Source organism: Ahaetulla prasina, chromosome 1, assembly GCF_028640845.1.
Source record: "Ahaetulla prasina isolate Xishuangbanna chromosome 1, ASM2864084v1, whole genome shotgun sequence".
Classification (NCBI taxonomy): Eukaryota; Metazoa; Chordata; class Lepidosauria; order Squamata; family Colubridae; genus Ahaetulla; species Ahaetulla prasina.
Genome location: NC_080539.1, coordinates 118049608 through 118066394, shown reverse-complemented (window position 1 = coordinate 118066394; position 16787 = coordinate 118049608). Strand labels below are relative to the sequence as shown.

The 16787-nt window shown below is 37.3% G+C and overlaps 2 protein-coding genes across 2 annotated transcripts in view; one reads left to right on the top strand and one right to left on the bottom strand.

Annotated features, from left to right (window-relative positions):
- The window catches only part of LOC131193663 (coiled-coil domain-containing protein 162-like), a 48874-nt gene extending 47820 nt beyond the window's left edge, over positions 1-1054 (top strand). The window contains exon 31 of the mRNA XM_058174113.1: positions 211-1054. Coding sequence (XP_058030096.1) covers positions 211-300 — 90 coding nt within the window. The 3' untranslated portion in view covers positions 301-1054. The remainder of the gene's footprint in view (positions 1-210) is intronic.
- A 4-nt stretch (positions 1055-1058) lies between these two features.
- CD164 (CD164 molecule) lies at positions 1059-16738 on the bottom strand. The gene is made up of 6 exons (XM_058174169.1): positions 16462-16738; positions 10842-10925; positions 8273-8353; positions 6107-6181; positions 4503-4589; positions 1059-3819 (listed from the first exon to the last, which is right to left on the bottom strand). Exons 1-6 carry the CDS (start codon positions 16571-16573, stop codon positions 3656-3658), a joined length of 603 nt encoding a protein of 200 aa, XP_058030152.1. The 5' UTR covers positions 16574-16738; the 3' UTR covers positions 1059-3655.
- Between the last annotated feature and the right edge of the window lie 49 nt (positions 16739-16787).

Here is a 16787-nt window from a genome sequence, read left to right as displayed (position 1 = left end):
GTATTAATCTGAATGCTATTTTTAAAGTGTTTCACTATGAAAGAATAACAATGGTTATTCTTGCATGTGTATACACCTCAGATATGCAGTGGGTTTTCCTCTGTCTGCTTCCCCAGATTATGCCGCTACAAAAAATAGCCATTCCCAAATCTTTAAAATGTTAGCTATTCAGAGTGCAAAACATAAAAATAATAAACTTTGTCTTTCCAGGTACCTTCAGGATGGAGAAAAAGAACAGATGTTCTATTGCCAGATCTTACCCAAACCTCACATTCTACTTTTCCTGTGCAACAAGAGTGAAAGCCATCTCAAAAATAAACTGCTACTAGATTTGTCATTGACCAAGACTGAAAACATTACTGTGGACACAGTTGCTGTCAGTAATTGTTAATAAAACTTTTCCTACCATATTTTCTTCAATGCTTTTGAGTAATAATATGAGAATAAAAGTTTTTGGCTTTGTCATGCCATATTGAAATTTCATTGTTGTTCTTTTGAGTGTTACTTATTGTCATTGTACTTTCCTCAACGTACGACCACAATTGAGCCTAAAATTTATGTTAAGAGAGAAATTTAAGTGGGTTTTGCCCCATTTTACAACTTTTCTCACCCCATTTGTTAAGTGAATCACTGCAGTTCTTAAATTAGTAACATGGTTATTAAGTGAATTTAGTTTCCTCGTTGACGTTTCTTGTCAGAAGGTTGCAAAAGGAGATCACTGCAACATTGCAACATTCATAAATGTGAGTCAATTGTTAAGCATCTGAATGTAAATAATGTGACAATGGGGATGCTACAATGGTCACAAGTCCCTTTTTCAGTGCTGTTGTAACTTCGAATGGTCACTAAAGGAACTATTGTAAATCAAGGACTACCTGTATATAATGCACATGCGTTGTATAAAACTGTAGTTTGATATTTCTTAAACAAATTATCTCTTGGGTCCCCTAAATAACCAATGCCTTACAAAATACGTAGCACAGTTACATGCTGTCAATGTAACGTTTATTAGGTTGTTTATGTAGTCTAGCGCTAAGTAACTTACTTGGACAAAAAAAGCATTTTAATAAATGATTTATTATTTTGGTATTACAGTTGTAAATAATTTGCATTTCTTCCAATGACAACATCACATATGCAGTACATAATATCTATAACATTCCATTCCCTATGCAGTACATTTGCATATGAGAGTTCTAAGAACAATCCAGATAAAGAATGAAAGTCACAATTTACTATCTAAAGAATTAAGGTCCACGTGATCAGTTATTCTATACAGGAAATTGCTTAAAAAACAAACAATATGCTGAATTTCAAACAACCAGCAAAGTGATAAAAATCTATTCATACTAATTCATAAGTAATGGCATTATACCGAAAACAAAGTTTTATCTATCTAAATCTAGATGGTAAAGAATTTAATATGTGAATAACCGGGAAGCCCCTTAATGTGTCCGCTGTTGTTTGGTAGATTACAAATGAAGCTGGTTTAGAAAATCAAATCTACTGCCACTGTATGAAATTGTTAGAAATGCCCTAGTAACTAAACATATAGCTTTATGCCTAAATAGAAAATATAGATTTCCTGAAATACCTGAATTTTCTAAAATCATTGGAAAAGAGCAATTGCTGACACTAAGGGGCAGATATATTGATTAAAATTTCATTCCCTGACATGAGGCCAACATTAAGAAAATTTAAGGCACTTGAAAGAATTCCTATATTTAGGAATACATGTTTTAATGTCTTTGACAGGTATTCTTGGCTCAGTAACAAAATCATCTCACATTTTGATTTTGGAAGTGCATACTGCACTGTCAGTTTTGAAACATTTTTCCCTTTAAATTTACAAGATAAATATTAACATTCAAGAATAAGCATGGAAGCAAAAAGTAAATAGCTTTTTAATCTTAATTTGAAGAATAATGTTTATTTAATATTAAGAGTGCATTTTTAAACCATCATTCTTTAGAATTTCATTAGCATTGTGTTTAAATTTTCAGCTTCTTAAATTTATAAAGATCATGGGGAGGTGGGTAAAATGACTACCACAAGGCCATTAAATACACATTACCTATTTTGGAAATATCTGAATGGAGTAGTCAGTTCAACTGTCTTATTCACCTGAGCTATTGTCTTTTAGGAGTGCAGTTGTCGGAAGATTCTTTAAAATTACAGTACTCTCTACTAAATATATTTTATGAATTCACTTTCTGGCTAATACTGAAGTGAACTTTACTCAAACTAGAAGGATTAAGGAAATTAGAATGATGTTAACATTTTAAACAATAAATCTAGAGAGTCAATTTTGTCACCAGCATAATATCAACCAACCACTGCAGTTCCTGACTGGAGCTCATCTAGCAGAAGCACTTAATCCTATAAACTGAGTTTTGATTATTTCAACTGTATTTATCACATGACTTGCAAAACAAACATTATGACGCTATTAAGAGAATAATCAAAATAAAATAACTTAGTTCAAGTGTTCAATCAAGTTTGTTTCCATCACAATTGTTCTATCATACAATTTGCTGTATTATGAAATGTACAGGTCGGATATTGCTATGTGGGAATAAAATATTCCAAGATCCATGCAGGACTACAGTACCTTTAAAATATCCATAATGTTGTGAGCACAAATTGTGTTTGCTAAAATTATTATTCTCATATGAAAAGCACAGCATTTTCTAAGGCAGGTAATTTGAAGGCTATGGACAAATGGCTTTAGAAACAGTAAACAAAGCCTGGATACAGCAAATTGAATCCACACTTTGCCACATTTAATAGGCCCACAAATATCAGTTGGATAAATTCATCACATGTAGCTTACCCAATCTATTTTCCTCAAAGAATCTAATTCCTCAAAAATATAGATCCAAAACAGTTAACAATGTTAGCATATAGTGCTGAGGTTCCTATGTCTAATGGAGAAAACTTGGTGCAAATAAAATAACATTCTTCACTGAACCTCAAAATATAAGATGGCACAACACTTCAATTTGCAATCTGCTAATTAAGGCACTGGTCCTTCTTCCTTACGCACAGGAGAACTTGTATCTTTTGATCATCATTCTTCCTATAGATGCTTACACTTACAATAGAAAACAATCATCCTTGTAATATCATATAATATGGAAAAATATGGGCATTCATATTTAAGAAAAAAATATCCTAAAAACATCCTACAAATCTCTTCCAATTTCCAAGCTGAACAGATAAAAAGTCATAATTTTCAGAGATAATTTTTATGTCAAATTAACAGTAATCTATTTTCAATAATGATGCATAGGGATATTGTATCTAAACCTAATTAAATCACTGTAATTGTAAATTTACCTACCAAGAACATTGCTGCCACTAAATACAATAACTGTCAACAGCTACATTTGGCATATCAAATAATAGAATAGATTCTATAGTAGCAGCTACTAAAAATTTAAAACAGCAAATAAGGGTTCATGCAGAATATTGCAAATATTTCTGTTCAGCAAGACATGATTCACATCTTATTCCAAGCACGTTGCAGATCTATTTTTTTAAGTCTTGAAAAATAATATCTTGAACTGCTGTATTCCATAAAGAATAAGCATCTTTTGGTGTAGCTAACCATAAATATTGAGCTAATCTAAGTCCACTTAAAAAGCAACATTTCCTAGAGTGTGTGATAGTTTTGTTCTTTGGACTTGCAAAATTTATACAGAAAGAAGATAACTGCTTGCAGACCCAGCACAAGTACAATACCACCAATGAAACTGGCTGCATCAAAACTTGCTTTATGATGTGATGGCTTGGTAGTTGGTGTTAGAGCTGTTGTACCTGTCAAGTAAGTGAATTATAATTATTAGTGATTTGCTCCTGAATTGTATTTTCTATATATTATTTTTTATCATCTAAAAATCAGTTCTACAGTTTTGCCTCTATGAAACAGAATTTGAATACACTCTTCTAGTCCTTTTCTAGATTAGATGCTACAAGTGGGCAAGGTCAATTGCTGTTTAAACCTGTTCAGGTTATTTACATCATGTGTGTGGATGCTATAGAGACCACAGATACATGATTTAAAAAAATTAAATGCAAATCTTATAAGATTTAATGATCTTGCAAACTCTCAAACAATGATTTAAAAGTTATATGATCTGGAAATTAATTGCTGATTCCCTCCCCACTTTGCAATGTGGATATATAGTATCTCTCTTGGAATTGTTAAAGTTAAGCACAACTACTGCTTCACAAAGAAAAGCTTATAAAACAACTGACAAAGACACTGCTGCTTTATGATTCGGATGTTTTGTACATGGTCTCTTACCTCCCTGGAAGAGAACATCATTACACAATTTGACTCTTGTTTTCCAGTGTCTGACAATGGACACATACTATTTTATTTAATCCATAGTTCACTTGCCTTTTGCTTTTTTTTATTCACCCAAGCCAAGAACACGCTTACAAGTAACTTTCCTCAAGACAACAGAGTTCATCATGAATGCCTAATTAAATTTTACCTGTTTTAGCAGTAATAACAGAAGTAGTGGCAATGGTTGTAGTATTCAGAATAGGTTTTCCTGTCGAAGTTGAGTTAATTGTACTACCTGTTACAAAGAAACAGTTTATACCCTTTTATTTGCCTTGAAATATGAATGTACACGTATACTTACAGAATCCTATTTGTGATTCAAATCATTGAACATGATCACATATATGAAAATTATAAAAATATCAATGAATGATATACTGAGCACAATTTAAGAATCAAGTATAAAAGAGGGCAATATCATAAATGGAAACCCACCAAAATGTTCATCTTTTTTTTTTTTTTTTTTTTTTTTCCCTGTTCAAAAAGTTTTTATTGGTCAAAAAAGGTTTATACAAATACATATCAGGTATGGTAAATTTTCATTTTTCTTATGCAAGATAAGAATTTTACTCAAATTTTAAACACATACAACAGCCATATGGCAAGCAGGTAACACGAAGTAGCTAAGTTTACAAATCTTACATACGCAATAAAGAAGGGTCAAGAATAAACAGAATATCATACAAAAGAGAATAAGGAAAACCAACACAATACCAAATATCTTTGTCACTTCCTAGTTTTGGATCTCAGAACTCTGGGTTCAGCCTGACCCAACTCCAGGGCCGCAACAGCGGCTGCCGCCTCCGCCCCATGGTCTATAACCTCCCCTTCTTCAATTCCTGGGTCATCTAATTCCAGGAGGGCTTTGTGTTCCTCCACGTAGGCCGTAGCCTCCGCAATTGTACTAATTTTTTTCGTAATGCCCTCCCGGAAAATCATCAATCCCTCTGGCATCAGCCATCTGAAGCCTACTCCCTTCTGGTACAATTTGCTTGACAAAAAGTAATATTTCTTTCTCCAAAATGTTCATCTTCAGTTGGAGACTGCCAAGAACAAGAATGTAAAACAAGACCCTTGTATTGTTATTGAGATTAGTGGAGGAAAGAGATCAGGAAAAGGAGATATAGCCTTCACAGTTGTTATTATATATTTAGGCAGTGAGGATTTTGGAGAAAAAAATATATATCTTTTTTGTGTGTCTTTTTGCATTTTCTTGATCAAATAAACAAATATCACCTTATGAGTTACTTTTGTAACTATTATGCACAACTAGATCTCTTTGTTGCTGTGTAAATTAATTGGGTTGAAATGCCTACATTCACTACATTGTAGTTTCAACCAAGGAGAATTTCTAAAAGCAGTCAAGTAACAATACTGTAAATGCAGGTACATCTAAAATTTTACCAGTTACACAAGAAATTATTCATGAGAATGGAAATATAGAAACTGAAATTTTTGTTTAGAAGGAATGCTTAGAAATAGTAATTTATGAATTGCTGTACATTTATAATTTTTATACTGTTACTTGAGCAATACTAATGCATACTCTCAAAGCAGATTTTGCTTGATCTATACATTTATCAAATTACTGATATAACTGAACATAATTACTTGAGCACAAGAATCACATAAGCATGTAAGTAAAAAACTTACATGTCTCTTCAAATACTTATTTTACTACAGATTCATTACTGGAAAGCATTAAGCTAAAACAGTACATCTGCATCAATGCAGAATTTTTTCTATTGTTACCTGTTGGGCTGGTGACTGTGGTGGAGTTACTAGCTGTAGTCGTCTTACTAGCTGTAGTAGTCGTGACAGGAGAATCTAAAAAACAAAACAAAACTATGAAGCATAAAACTGATTTTTAAGAATAATAGTAGCAATATCTAGGCTGCGAATTCTTCTAGGGTTCTTATGTGCATATAAATCTTTACTTGAGTAACTTGGTGCTTGGCCTGGAATTTTTTTTTAAAAAAAATCATTTAAAGTTAATAATTACAGCAGTAATTACTCCGCTCATCAGTAGTCAATAATCAGCTGGAATTCATGAGACATCTAAATCCCTTCTACAGTAATGGATATACAGCTTTTCATCTTCATTGGGATTGCAAAGCTATTAAGATTCAAGAAGGGGAAAAGTATCCACTGAAGGGGCAGGATTGTACACGACACTTTACAGGCAATCATCTGCCCTAGAAGCCAGGAAATATCATTAGGTCCAGGTGACTAGTCTGAACAACTGACAAAACTACTAAACTACTATTCATTTCTTTTGGTAAGATTCTTTTTTCAGACTTTTTTCAGTGTTTAGAATTTCATCAAAGGATTATCAGTGTAATTAAAGTAATTCTTATCTTTACTAATTAGAAATCCTAACTCTTTGATGGTCTACATAAGGGGTGTCAAACTCAATTTCATTGAAAGCCACATCATATTTGACCCCGGGAGGCCAGGGTAGGGGTGGCAAGGGTGAGCGTGATCAGCTTGATGTCACTTGTGTCGGGGCGCCTGTGGTGGCCCAAGCGCTCTGCCAGTGAAAATGGGATCCCGAGCTCAGTTTTCAACTATGACGGTCCACCCGCACCCTCCCAAACTCTGTTTTCGCTGGCAGAGGCACTGCGGGCCAGTCTTTTGCTATTTCCAGGCTGGCCCCACGGGCAGATCTAAACACTCAGTGGACAGGATCCAGCCCTCGGGCCTTGAGTTTGACACCCCTGATCTACATAGTGATTGTGTCATACTCCTGCTGAGTTGATGGAGATTAAATTAGAAGCTCTTCATAGGGGTACTGGACTATTGGGATTTGAAATGGGCTGACAGTCACCACCATCTTTGTTAGTGGAAGGGTTCTAAATTGGCTGTGAATGTTCTGTTATCCAAACCTCAGAAACTTCTTATGGAATGAGCGAACTGCATTGTTTAGGCAAGCCAATGAGGTCAAGATAAGATTCTTTTTGAAGATATTCAGTGATGGAACTCAAGAGTTCCCATAAAAAACTTGTGGCATTTTGTGGTGCAGTTCACTCATTTAACTTTGTAATTGTGCACATTTTTCTCATTTTTATTGTACAATCAATAGGTAGTCCCTGACTTACAACAGCTTGTTTAGTGACTGTTCAAAGTTACAACAGCATTGAAAAAAGTGACTTATGACCATTTTCCACACTTATGACCAATATAGGATCAAGTTTTTTCAAAATTCAGACACTTGGAAACTGATTCATATTTATGACAGTTGCAGTGTTCTGGGATCACATGATCATCTTTTGCGACCTTCAGACAAGCAAAGTCAATGGGAAAACAGATTCACTTAATAACCGTGTCACTCACTTAACAACTGCAGTGATTCACTTAGCAGTTGAGTCAAGAAAGATTGTAAAATGGGGCAAAACTCACTTAACAAATGTCTCACTTAGCAATAGAAATTTGGGGCTCAATTGTGGTCCTAAATGAAGGACTACCTGTACAGAATCTCTCACCTTGTGAACCCATGGAAAAACCTAAACAATGTTCAGACTTTAGAAATAAGCCTAAAAGAGGTTATCAGCCTGCTAAAGTTGTAAGGTTACATCATAAAGATCCAAACTGCATCATATTTTGAAAACACTGCAGAGTTCATCCTTTTTAATAGAGTTCTCAACAGAACTCTATTCTATAACAATAGAGAAAAAAGATGGACATAAAGAAACACATTAATAGTAAAAGGCAAGATTTGCCAGCAATGGAGAATTTAAAGAAACAAGAATATTTTCAGTTGTCATCTGGCAGCTGCAGTGCAGTAAAAGATTAGGTGCTGACAGAACATAATAAATATGTTTGTGTTGTTTATTATACTGAATAAAGTTTTCAGGCAGCTTTGCTTTCATATTGTTTGACCCTTAAATAATTATTCTCTTTATATGCATAAATACTCACCTGTACATGTCCCATTTTCAGAAACAGCAACACAACCTGGTGGAATACTTGTGGAATTTGTGCACTGAGACATAGTTCCTTCTAGAGAAAAAAACACCAGCTTTTAATGAATGAAACTTTAAAGCATTTGGCTACAATTCTTATTATAAACATTGTTCTATAATGCCCTTAAAAACCCAATGAAGTTCTGATTTAATAAAATATTTAGGGAGAGTCTGTTACTCCCCAATGTCTGTTAAATTGCAAATTATATTTGTAGCAGTTTGTCAAACTGCATAAAATTCACAATTATAATTTATATATTATTTGTATTATGTTGCATTTACATACTGTAAATTAATTCAAAGGAAATAAAATTAACATAAATTTAATTGCCTTAGATTTTTGAGATTCAATGGATTTTGTCCATTTTTGGAGGGGGTAGGTAGGCAATTATTTTATTCACTAAATCTGAAGTCCATTAAAAGGGGACTGTTAATATAGAGTTTCATATACACAATGTTATCTATTCAGCTATTATTTGTAACACTTCGATTTCTTTTTCACTATTATTAATTGGTTTCATATAGGTTACATTTAAAAGATAGCAGTTATATAATAAACAGAATGGAAGAGTGCTAGGGAACTGACAATATCCATGCTCATGCTTTACTGAATTATTAAAAAGCTCATTCTAAAAAAAATTAATCATTTACAAATTAACAATATTTTGTTTCAATAAAACAGCATTAGCCTCACCTAAAATATATGTAGGAAATCCTATAAAACATGTAGAAATTTACAGTCAAAACACTGGTTTAATATGTAAAAGATAAACCCCACTCATCTCTTAGCTTTTTTCAACTTTAATTTTATCAGGTTCTATATTGTAGAAATAATAGAAGACACAAGGGGAGAGGGGAAGAATTCTTAAACATTGCCAGATTATAGTCTGAAACTATAACAATTCCAATGTTTCTTCATCAGTAATTTTCACTACAAATTGTTTCAATTTTTCATTATTCAATGATTTCTTGCTATTTCTTTTTCAATGCAATCTCTTTCTATGCTTTCATTAGGTTTATACCATACCTATTTTGCCATTTTAGCAACCATGTATTTTTGTGTCAATACACTGCACATATCTCTTAGATGGTAGATTAAGGCAGAATTAATCTAGCAGAATAATCAAAACACAAGAGGGAGCAGTTTAAAATAAGTATAGTAAGGTATTTTGATCACATAGAGAAAGTGAATGAATGGATTCCAGAACCATATTAATGGTGTTACAAAATACTCAAAGGATAAATCTATTGTATTATGAATGCTGATAATAAGGATATGAAGATATGACAACTTTGTGTCATTCTGCTTTCTGTGTAAAAACTGGAACTTCTTAAGCTTTGCATATTTGTCTATAAACATGCAAGTGATATTAAATATGACATCTCATTAGATGTAGCATCTTTCCCAAATATATAGTCTTAAACAGCTCATTATCCTTAGATGTGTTACTGAATATAGTATACCTAAATCAAATTACCCCTAATATAGGAGGCCATTGTCTTTGGCTTGATATATGCCCTTCCTAGTAGTCCTAGGACTAGTGCCGAGTGCCCAAAGTGCGCATGCATGCCCCAATCCCCAAAATGCAATGCAAGAGTCCCCTTTGCATGCACCCGGCCCTGCGTGTGTTCCCTGAGCATATGTGTCCCCCCTCCCCCTCCTGTGCAAGCGCCCCGGTCCCCGTTTTGGCTTCCAGGTTGGTGCAGACGGCTTTTCAAGCCCAAAACAGGGTGCAGCGGGGGACTCGCATGCCCAGGCTTTTTCCTCCATTCTGCCTTCCCCAATCTCCAGAGTTTTTCCCTGCGCACCCAGGCTTTCTCCTCCATTCTCCTCTCTTCCATGGAGAGGCATCTGCGGAGGATGGAACCTATGGAGATCGGGGAAGGTCCCGCCCCCGCGCATGCACAGCAGAAACCTGAAGATCAGGTGGCTGGCAGGAAGCGCACGCGCATGCACGATGGATCTGGGCTGGGCAATGGCTGGCATGCTTGTAGAGAGGGCTCTTTGTGCCACCTGTGGCACACGTGCCATAGGTTTGCCATCATGGTCCTAGTTATCCCAGTTGGGCTAAGTTTAGCTCACACAGCAAAGGGGCTATTGGGATTTTCCAAATAATGTTTACTAAGACTAGATTTAGTTTTCCTTTAAAAAACAACACCACAAATCCTGTCCTTAATTTTTCTTTACTATTTATTTCCTCTTCTTTGTACTTTCTATAATGTTGCTTAGCCCAAAAGGAACTAGTGGGCTGTCTGTCTTTTGGTTAATAGATTGCTTAGAACATATCTTCACTATTTCATATACAAGCCTAAATCCCAGCAAACAACTTGAGAGGCAAAATACATATGATTATGTTCTCTTATCAAATTACATGAATCTAAACCTGCATATATGTAGCAATGACAGATTTTTATATATGTGAAGAACCAAACCTTACAATGTTTAATCTTACAATGTGTGCAAAAACCAATAAAGTCAGAAAAAATGTAATAAATCAGAAGTATTTAAATGTAATTCAATTTACCAGTGCATTGAAGCCATGTGCAATTCAGTTGAGATGATTCAATAGCAATGCAGGAACTACAATTTGTATGTCTTTCACAGCCAACTAGAACAGAAAATAAATTGTAAAAAGAGAAGCCAGTTAACAATAGATAGAAAATAGAAATGTAAAGGACAACGAACAGTTTAAATTTAAAGGCTTTAATATATTATTGATGACTAAAGATACTTGCATTAGATACTTTATATATGAACCAAAATCCAGAAATAATTGTAATAGTCTTTATTTTTAAATGGAAAATTAACAGAGCAAAGGGGAGGAATGAATCGACAAAGCATTGGACATTATGAATTATTCATATTTAGAATTTGGTTCTTTAATAGTTACTTTTGTTAGCTATTCTTGGCTCACAAAATATTAGGTTAGCCTATTGCAGTATTATTTGCATGCTAAATTTATGTGTCTATATGCCTTAAAGCTCTTCTTCTTTCCCTTTCACTCTAAAAATGGATCTAGTTTTAGCAACAGCAATAGCCCTTAGACTCATATACCACTTCACAATGCGTTACAGCCTTCTCTAAGCGATTTACAGAATCAACTTATTGCCCCAACAATCTGTGTCCTCATTTTACCCAACTCAGAAGGATGGAAGGATTGAACTAACCTTGAGCTAGTCAGGATCAAACAGAATACGAATCAGCGTGCAATACTGCATTCTAACCACTGCACCACCACTGCTTCTTTTAATTACTAAATTCTATACACTAATGACACTAATTTAAATTTCAACTCAATTTTTTCAAGTTTAACAAGAATATCCCTAACCATCACAATGAAGTGTTATATTTATATTTATGGCACTAATAGCGCTTTCCCTGTCTTAAAGATAAGATATCAATTTCAATGATCCATCCAATGACAAAATAGATTTTTCTAGATTCCAAAAAACTCTGTCAAAGCCCTGATTGCTCTGTGGATGTAGAGCTGTCCTAAGTGGTCAATGCAATCACTCCTAAGCATGTTCTTCTTGCCAGCAGAGCCTGAACAGCAACTTGGCATGTATCTGAATTGAGAACTATGAAATAAGTAGGATGTCCACTAGAATACACATGAAGAAAAACCCATGCCAAATAAAATTTGATATAATTTAGGGCCCATTAAAAAGTCAATATGATACAATTAAGTCTTCCAAATGTCACCCAATGGAGTTTTTTTTAAATAGCAAAGGGCATATTACAATCTGTCCCAAAGAAAGACCCAAACTCTCAGTAACACAGGAGAAATCCATAAGAAACCTTGAAGGTAAATTGCTTGCATTCACTACAATTCAACCTCTGCACTGATGCAAATCCAGATGTGGAAGCATCCAGAATACCATCCTGTCCCATTTTGGATGAGTTTCAGTAGTGATGCTCAAGATGAGCATGGTATGTGTTTGATCGGTCAACTGTGTATTCAACTCTTAAAATTACAGGTAGTCCTTGACTTACAACAGTTCATTTAGTGACCATTCAAAGTTACAATGGCGCTGAAAAAGTGACATTATTTTCACACTTGCAACCACTGCAGCATCCCCATGGTCATGTGATCAAAATTCAGATGCTTGAGAACTGACTCACTTGTTCTGTCCTCCCTCGCCTCCATCCGAGCGATGGCTTAATTAGCCGGCACTATCAGCTCTGGCAGCAGAATAGCCAGCGTCTGCCAAGAGCCTCCGTTATCTTCCACGACGCTGATGAGTCACCCAGAAACAAACTTCAGCTCTTAATCAGTGGATTTGCCTGTTACAAAGGGACACAGCAGCTCTCGCTGCCTTTTATATCCTGTGGGGTGTGGCTCCATGACTCAGCACTTCCTGGGCCTGCCCCACCCTTGCTTCTGTTGTTCCCTCCTCTCCTGCCTACAAAACCTAGAGTTCAACCAAGCCTGATTGCCATCAGCTGGGTCTGCAGGCGTGGCCTGGGGGGGGGAAAGAGTCAGGGAATGGAGGCCTCGTTATCTCCTCCACCTGGCCTGCTTCTGGCTCCTGGAGCTGAGCCAGGGAAACCGATGCTCCCGAGGTAAGTCCTGACGGCCCTTCCCCCTCACTGTCCAAGTCACTTTCTGGCAGCAGGCCCGGCTCCAAGTCACTTTCTGGCAGCAGGGCCGACTCAGGGGGCGCAGACACAACGTCACTTTTATGACCATTGTAGTATCCTGGGCTCATGCTATCAACTTTTGCACTTTTCTGGCAAGGAAAGTCAACAGGAAAACTTAACTATGTTACTAATTTAACAACTGCAGTGATTCACTTAACTATGGCAAGAAAGATAATAAAATAGAGCAAAATTCACTTAACAAATGTCTCACTTAGTAACAAACATTTTGGACTCAACTGTGGTTGTAAATTGAGGACTTCCTGTACTGTCTTATTAAATTAGTAGGAGAGGCTAGTTAAGGCCATCAATGCCTCAGTGAGAAAGGGAATGGTTCCATCCTTCTTTGTTCTGTATTTCTATAACTCTATTGACCCTTTAGGACCTCTTAGTAGCTTTCATATCATTGATTATGGTGTTTTCTTGAACAGGCAGTCTAATTTGGGCTAATTTGGTGGAAGTGTACTATAGTGGTTTCACTTGTACTTGGAAACCCTTTTTCATAAGGGAGAATTACTGTTTCTCAACTGTTCTTGTACATGACAACTAAGCTACAGAGTCCCTGGGGTTTCGTATTATTTCCCCTTGCTTTTTAACATATGTAAATAAAAGTGCTGAGCAGTCATCCACAGATGTGGGCTGAGGTGCTCTCAATATAGTTTTCACCTAGCTCTACTTTCCTTCTTAATTAACGGGTGAGACAATTGGCATTCTGAACCAGTTCTTGGGCAGGTTAAGGGACAGGATAGGGGCCAATAAACTAATATTTGGTGGTAGCACAGATTGCCTTTCATCAGTTTCAGGTGATTTACCACTTATGAGCTTACCGAGACAAAGATAATCTTACAATATTCATATTCTGGTAACTTCCTGGTTGGATTATTGCAATGTACTGTACATGGGACTCCCTTCAAAAATATTCTGACAATTTCAGCTGTTTAAAATAGAGCAGTTAGACTGCTCACTGGGACTGGCTGACACAGATTATTCCAGTATTTCACCATCTATATTAATTACTGCTTCATTTCCAAACCCTATTCAAAGTGATAGCTTTCACCTTTAAAGCCCTCAAAAGCTTAGGAACACGTTCTTTCATATGTATCTACCCAGACCTCAGTATCATCTAACAAGGCTCTCTAAGTCCCCCCACAAAAAAGATGATGTGGATCTCTATAAGGGAGAAAGCCTTTTCTGTGGCAACCCAGAATGCCCTGCCCAGAGAAACCTGACTGCTGTCCACAAAAACATTTCAGCACTAGGTAAAGACCTTATTTTCCTTAATTTTGAAATACAGGTAGTCCTTGATTTACAACGATTTGTTTAGTGACTATTCAGAGTACGATGGCACTGAAAAAGTGACTTATAATTGTTCTTCACACAACCATTGCAGCAGCCTCATGGTCATGTGGTCAAAATTTGAGTATTTGGCAACTGGGATGTATTTATGACAGTTGCAATACTCTGGGGGGGTGTCATGTGATCACGATTTTCAACTTTCACTGTAGGCTTCCAACAAGCAAAGTCAATAGGGGAAGCCAGATTCACTTAACAATCATATGATTTACTTAAATGCAGTGATTCATTTAATAACTGTGGCAAAAAAGTCAAAATGGGACAAAACTCACTCAACAAATGCCTTGCTTAGGCTTAAGAAATCATGTCATGTTCTTATAACACAACTCACTATTACAAAAATAGACAAGGAATAAGGATCTTTGCAAAACACAATACTAATACAGGATTGGCATTCTGACAACGATTATTCCTATATCATTTCATTGCCAAAACTTTAGTTCAACATTTATGGGTCTTCCTCTTTGTCATACAAGCCAGCAACTCTGGTACAATCTATCTTAGAAACATAGAAAACTGTCAACAATAAGACCTAGTGGTCCTTCCAGCACACCCTTTGAGTTTTATTTTCTTCATTAATTTATTATTTTTAATTATCTGGATTTTTAATTGTTATCCTGCCTTGCCACTCCAGTTCCCAACTCAATAAAATAAGTTTATCGGTTTACATTATTAGGTACACAATCCAACACCTGACCCCCCAAACAAAGTCTTTCAGATTAATCTGGACTTAAGGTTGTAGTGGAAAATCATTTGTCCCTTATTTTTTTGTCTTCTTGCAGACAGAACTTCTCAACTATAAATTCTAGCTTTTTCCTCCTCCGGATTGAGTCTCACCGGCAAACCTACTTAATAATGTACCTCCTTACCATCGAAGAACAAATACATAAATCAGTTTAAAGCTAAGGGCAAAACCTGCTCTTCAGCTAGGAAGAGCCGATGTTATACACCTTCATAACAAAACAAAAGTAATTCTACTACTTCCGGCTCCAATGTGTCCCCCTTCGATTCGCCTTGCTAAAATCGACCTTGCCCACCAGCAGAAGAAACTCAGAAAAGTCCACAAATGATCTGCCTCCATCTCGCAGGGCTCAAATACGTCGGCCTTTTTTTCACCTCTCCGCCGTCCATTTAAATCCCAGATAAAGCGAAAAGCAGCCGCGTGGCTTCTTATCCAGGAAGCGAACGCAGCGACCGTGACTGTTGTTTAAAACCGTCTCTGCTCTTCGAATGGCTTTTTTCCTTGCTGTGAAATTCGGCGGCTTTTGCGCGCAGCCCAAAGGAAACGCTTGGCGTCTGGCCAATCCAGCGGAGAGTGCCTGCAACCGTGTGCGCGGTGGGATCGCAGCGAAGGATTTTTCCTTCCGGGATCTATCAATCAGAACAGAGCTGGAAGGGACCTCGGAGGTCTTCTAGTCCAACCCCCCTGGCTCAAGCAGGAGATCCTATACCATGTCAGACAAAGTGGCAGTCCAGTCTCTTCTTAAACACTTCCAGTGATGAAACACCCACAACTTTTTGGTGGCAAGCAGTTTCACCGGTTAATTGTCCTCACTAGTAGGAAATTTCTCCTTCATTCCAGGTTGCCTCTCTCTTTGGTTAGCTTTCATCCGTTGTTTTTTTTGTCTTGCCTTCTGGAACAGTGATTCGTGTGCGTGCGTGTAGGCTGCAGGTATATATTTATGTATGTATATAGCCACGTATTATGTATGTGTTTGGGTAGAGATATACACTTTCTCTTGGGAGCAGACAACAGAATTTCATGTTTAATGTGGGCCGGTGTGCTCGCAGTAAAAAAAAATGGCAATAAAGTTATCTTGTCTTCTGTTCTGGGGCTTGATCTTCTGCCTTCGGCGATCCCACGCTCTTTCTCAGCCCACTCGTTTCTTCCCACTCCCTCCACCCCCGACCGCGACTCTGGCAGCCGGTTTCCCCAACTCGAAACGCGGCCGAAGGAGGAACCGCAGCGGCCGCCTCCCTTTCTTTTTCTCACGCCTCGGGATTCGCGGCCAAAACCCTTTTCCCCTCGGGACGCGCGGCAGCCCGGGCCTTCAACCTGCTAAGTCGACGGGCCCCCTCAAGTCAAGGCCAGGCGTTTCCAGCTCGCACCCCACCTCACCCCCCCCACTCACCCCAGGCTCCCTTTTTCTTACCTTCTTCGACAGCTGCTTTGCTCTGCGGAATAAGGCAAGAGGCGAGAACCGCCAGGAGCAGCGAACAAGCCAGGGTATCCCAGAAGCAGCGCTGGCGGCTGTAACGGCTCATGTCGGCAAACGGTACAGAAAACGGAGACCACCCCCTCCCCTCTCAGAAGAGCGTCGTCCGTTCCAGATGGCCGTTGAACGCTCGTCTCGCGCCCAGCGGTTTCCCTTGCCAGACCGTACTGCCCTCTGCAATCACGTGAGGCGGCCGTTGAACGGACGACGGAACAAGGAGGCCAAGGGCGTGGCCTCGCTAACACCTTTTAGTAGTGAAATAG